Consider the following 4,433-nt stretch of genomic DNA (forward strand, 5'->3'; position numbering starts at 1 on the left):
TTTTTTTTTTTAAATTTGAGAATCGATTGATTTGATCGATTTGAATAGAATCGTGCAACTAAAACTCAGAATCGTGACATTTTCTGAATAGTGTACCTCTAAATGTTGCTTACCTATTTGGAGTCCAGTCTATGCTCGTTTCCAATCGTTCTGAAAAACGGACAAAAACATGTTATTGTATTGTCTTGACCATAATCTAGACCAACATTAAGTTATTTTCTCCTCAGAAACTCTGGCTTGTCAGGGCCAAAGATGCACGTTTTTCTTCAATCTGACTCAGAGCCCAGTGCAAGTCATCAGGGGAGAGGGACAGCTAAATCCATACAAGTCTATATCGTATACACAAGTAACGTTACATTTACGTTAAAAATGCAATTATTCATGATACTCTAGCATATATCGTGTGACTGCAAATGTCACCGCTGTTGGCTACTATGCTAATGTACCCTGTTAGCTACCATGCTTACCACGTGGAGTTAACGATAGGCCCCAGCGTTACCGGCTAATGCAGCTGCTGTATGCTAAAAGGAACTAGGCAGTAACCCAACCAAACCTGATTCCAAAATGTGTCATTTTAATCTTGCCGTGTTCAACACCAGTCAAGACGTGTCCTTTAAGTGGACACATGATTTGAGTTGAAGCCTCATTTCGATATTAAATTAGATATGCAATTTATCCACCAAAATAGTTCTTCTCAAGTTTTTCCCGGCGGCTCCCTCAGTTAAATACCGCTAGCGTTTGCAATAGCTAACTAGCTAGATAGCTAACCACACCGAATTGAAGTTTAAAGCTAGCATGAAACCATTATAAGCGACGAATGTTAACGTTTTAATTCCCACAACAGAAAGGCCGTGGATTGCAGTGACGTTAGTTGTATTACCACACTACTCTATTAGTCTAAATATGTTAAACCAAAAGGCAAACAGTGAAATTCATAATACAATTTTACCAGTTTCAAAGGTGATGCTTCTGTCGAAGAACACAGCAACCAAGTGACTTCTGGCGGTGCTTGTGATTCTTTAAATCTGGTGCTTAGCGGTGCTAACTACTTCCTCTTCTTACAAATATGGGTGGTTGGCAGCCGTCTTATAAAACCACTACCACCGCCTAGTGGACCGGACTGGAGCGGGAAAATTGCCAAGGAACAAGTCGAAATTCTCTCTTCTTAACCTCTAACTACCTTATTAAGTGACTACTATTAATATTTACTTTACTGGAAAATTCCAAATAACACGCTAAGACGTTCGGTCCACCGCGCATTTGCAAAGTTTACAACACTGGTTTCTTGAAATCGTGCATGTCTATGGATTAAAATGAGTAGTGCTGCCCTCCGGTGGTCACACTGCGCAACTACGTCACTGTTAAATGATATATTTTGAAAGTATCAACCGGAAATAGTACGATGTTACTACGTTTGGCTTTACGTAGTCAATTTTGGCTGTCAAAGGAACGCAACACAGCAAACAATGTAAAATTAGTAAAAGTCCTGGGGTACTACTATATTATTGCGTCTGACTTTACTAGTAGAGTGTAGTTCTTCACTTCAAACACTCGAGGGCAGAATTACTCGTGATTTTGAATAAGTATGTTGTTTACATTTTCAGAACTAAATTGAAGTAAAGTAAACACAACTAGATTAACAAACATTTTTCTTTCGCCATTAGAAATTAAGTTTTAAAGACAATTGTGTTATGTACCTAAACACTTTCCCCTCCAGCGGTAAGCGGTAAGGTACAAATAAACAGTCTTTGAGCCCGGCAACCTGTGTGTTTTGTACTGTCTATTATTTATCTATTAGGTTTACATTCTTGTCCTTTCATAGTCAGTGTTCATATTTAATAAACATTTAATATCTATCCATCTATCTATCTATCTATCTATCTATCTATCTATCTATCTATCTATCTATCTATCCTGGTAATAACGAACTGTAACTGTACTCTACCAGTAAAGTCAAACCAAATGCACACAAAATGGTAGTACGTCCGAATGATACTTTCAAAATAAAATATTTACAATCGGCACGTAGTAGCAGTGTGGCCACCAGAGGGAACAAACACCAATTGACTAAAAAATATAAAATTAAAAAAAAAAAAAAAATATATTATATATATATATATATATATATATATATATATTCATACATACACAGTTAGTTGACAAACTTGAATACATACATGCCTCACTGAAGACAATATAAAGGCTGACAATGGTGAGTTCACGTATTTTGTTCCAGGTGCTTATTGCAGGTGTTAGAGGTGAGACCATTTTGTTTTGCATCGGTTAGACCCTAGTGGGTAACCTAGGATATGCCTTTAAAAAAAAAAAAAAAACTTCTTAAACTAATATTTCATTCACATTAAAAGTAAACAAGTTAAATGTACATGAGTTCCCTTTCCCACACATTTATAATCAGCAGTAATTTAAGAGTACGTTTTACACCTTTGCAGTATGATATGAATAATGATGATGACACCTGTAAGGTAAATCGTCATTTTGCTGTGGGCTACATGCAGCAAGTTACCTTTGTACTGAGACAGTGTTTTCAGCACATTATAACAAAGGGAACATTGTGTCTACTTTACCAAATGTTTCAGGATTCTTTGGGATTCTTTACACTAATTAAACTATTCCTCTAACTTTCTGATAGGGATTTGCACTGTGCCACTGCATGGTGACTACATGAACACTACTTCACAGGGACCTTATTCCACTTGTTGACTTGTTCTGCCTCTTATGGCTGTTATCACTTTAATCACAGGATTCCACTGTGTTGTCATGATAGGTGCCTCGTATCCTTACAGATTTGATTATGGGATTGTTAAAACAGGATTACCGTTGTCAGGTTGCAGCTGGGCGTAAACTCTGCAACGTCTAACAGCTGTCTCATTTTTGACATGGCATGTTGGGGCAAGGCAAAGTTACAAGTTCAGCAAAGCATGAGTGTGAACAAGTCTTCCTCAGGGGTCTGTGACTTCAAAGAATCTCTGCTTTAACACACACACACACACACACACACCACACACCACACACACACACACACACACACACACACACACACACACACACACACACACACACACACACACAGACAACACCACACCAACCACACACACACACACCGGATGTCTTCTCCAGCTGTGGAGGCAGGCCTACTGAATTATCCTGAGGGAGTGTTGGGGGGGGAAGAGGGGGTATAAAGACAAGCATGAGGGGATGGTTTCCTAATCTGGTCATGCTGCTTTGCACTTCTTTGTTAATAGTAAAACTAGTTAATAGGCCAATCACACCACACACACACACACACACACACACACACACACACACACACACACACACATTCAGACTGGGTGACTCAGCCATTGTCTGACTCACTAACTGTAGACACGCACACACATTAACAAAACCCCCCCAAAAAACAAACTCTCGCACACTTCATTAAGACTACTCCGAGGGAGGTGAAGCGAGTGAATGATAGAGAAAAAGAGAGCCGATCTTCAACAAGTGGTGAAGTACAAAGAACAAGAGAATACGTTTCCCGCAGCTGTTTTACAGAGGGAGACCAGGAGAGAGGGAGGGAGGGTGTGAGGGAGGAGAAGGAGGGAAGAGGAGGAAAAGAAAGAAGCCAACTCATCTGACACAACAGTGGGCCAAAGAAAGGGGAAGAGCAGGAGCAGCACTGTCTAGAACGAGTGGAAAGTTGGAGAAGACAAGTAGAAGTGCAAAGAAGACAAGACGGGGGAAAAGAAAAGAGCCTCAGAGTCTGCACAAAGATTGAACTGGGTGAAAAAAAAGCTGCCACACAAAGTAAGGAAAAGGGGGTTGAAGCAGATTTGGCCCCAACCCTTAGAGAGGTAAGCAACTGTGAGCGGCTTGTTAGCCTTCCATGGCTGTGGTCTTGCATTTCAGAGAGATCTAATGGAGGGACTGAGCTCCTATTTCTGCTCCATGTGTTCACTTGTTACTATATATTTCCTCTATGCAACGTGTGTGTGGTGAGTTCCATCTGACGGATGACACAGGGACAGGGGGAGGAGTGAGTGTGGGTGCCATAGTGGGTGCAGTATCCAGGGGTGAAAGAGTTGGTTGGGTTGGTTGGAAGCTCCAGATGGGATCTTACAACTCAAATGGCATTTAGTTTCAGTAAGTTGTAAGTTTTTTTAAAATGTAAAGTTCAAGTTTTAGACACAGAGAGGACTCGGTTTAACGGAAGTCACTGGATCGCTCCAGGACTTCTAAAAACTGGGAAACAAATTTCCTGCCCGACCTGCCAAGAGACTATAAAAAGTCTGGAGGACCCATGGTGGAATTAGATCTGTGCTGGTAGGTGGTGAGGTATGCAGTGTACTCTGAGTTGAACTTATAGGACGGTGAAGTAGTAGACAAATGCAAGTACATTTTACACATTTTACCACTTGCTTTTAACTAGCTCA

General features: G+C 40.4%; 1 protein-coding gene, 1 long non-coding RNA gene and 1 other non-coding gene across 8 annotated transcripts in view; 1 reads left to right on the plus strand and 2 right to left on the minus strand.

Annotated features, from left to right (window-relative positions):
• LOC116702872 (uncharacterized) overlaps positions 1–1,262 on the minus strand; it is a 2,207-nt gene extending 945 nt beyond the window's left edge. The window contains exons 1-2 of one of the 2 annotated variants that reach the window (XR_004335275.1): positions 950–1,262; positions 114–150 (exon numbers count right to left, since the gene is read on the minus strand). This is a non-coding gene — a long non-coding RNA (uncharacterized LOC116702872). Of the gene's footprint in view, positions 1–113; positions 402–949 lie in introns of those variants that run through there. The other variant, XR_004335274.1, reaches the window with a different exon arrangement.
• LOC116703818 (small nucleolar RNA SNORD88) lies at positions 217–308 on the minus strand. Its single transcript, XR_004335519.1, has one exon. It is a non-coding gene; the product is annotated as a small nucleolar RNA SNORD88 (small nucleolar RNA).
• Positions 1,263–3,328: 2,066 nt separating the features above from the next.
• si:ch211-51c14.1 (protein kinase C and casein kinase substrate in neurons protein 3) overlaps positions 3,329–4,433 on the plus strand; it is an 18,893-nt gene continuing 17,788 nt past the window's right edge. Inside the window, exon 1 of one of the 5 annotated variants that reach the window (XM_032537918.1) lies at positions 3,329–3,854. Coding sequence is in view for 1 of the 5 variants with exons in the window: in XM_032537917.1 (XP_032393808.1) it covers positions 4,128–4,143 (16 nt within the window). In the remaining 4 variants the exon portion in view is untranslated. Of the gene's footprint in view, positions 3,855–3,981; positions 4,336–4,433 lie in introns of those variants that run through there. The other 4 variants (XM_032537917.1, XM_032537919.1, XM_032537921.1 and 1 more) reach the window with 4 other exon arrangements.

The sequence above is a fragment of the Etheostoma spectabile genome, chromosome 15, assembly GCF_008692095.1.
Source record: "Etheostoma spectabile isolate EspeVRDwgs_2016 chromosome 15, UIUC_Espe_1.0, whole genome shotgun sequence".
Taxonomy (NCBI): Eukaryota; Metazoa; Chordata; class Actinopteri; order Perciformes; family Percidae; genus Etheostoma; species Etheostoma spectabile.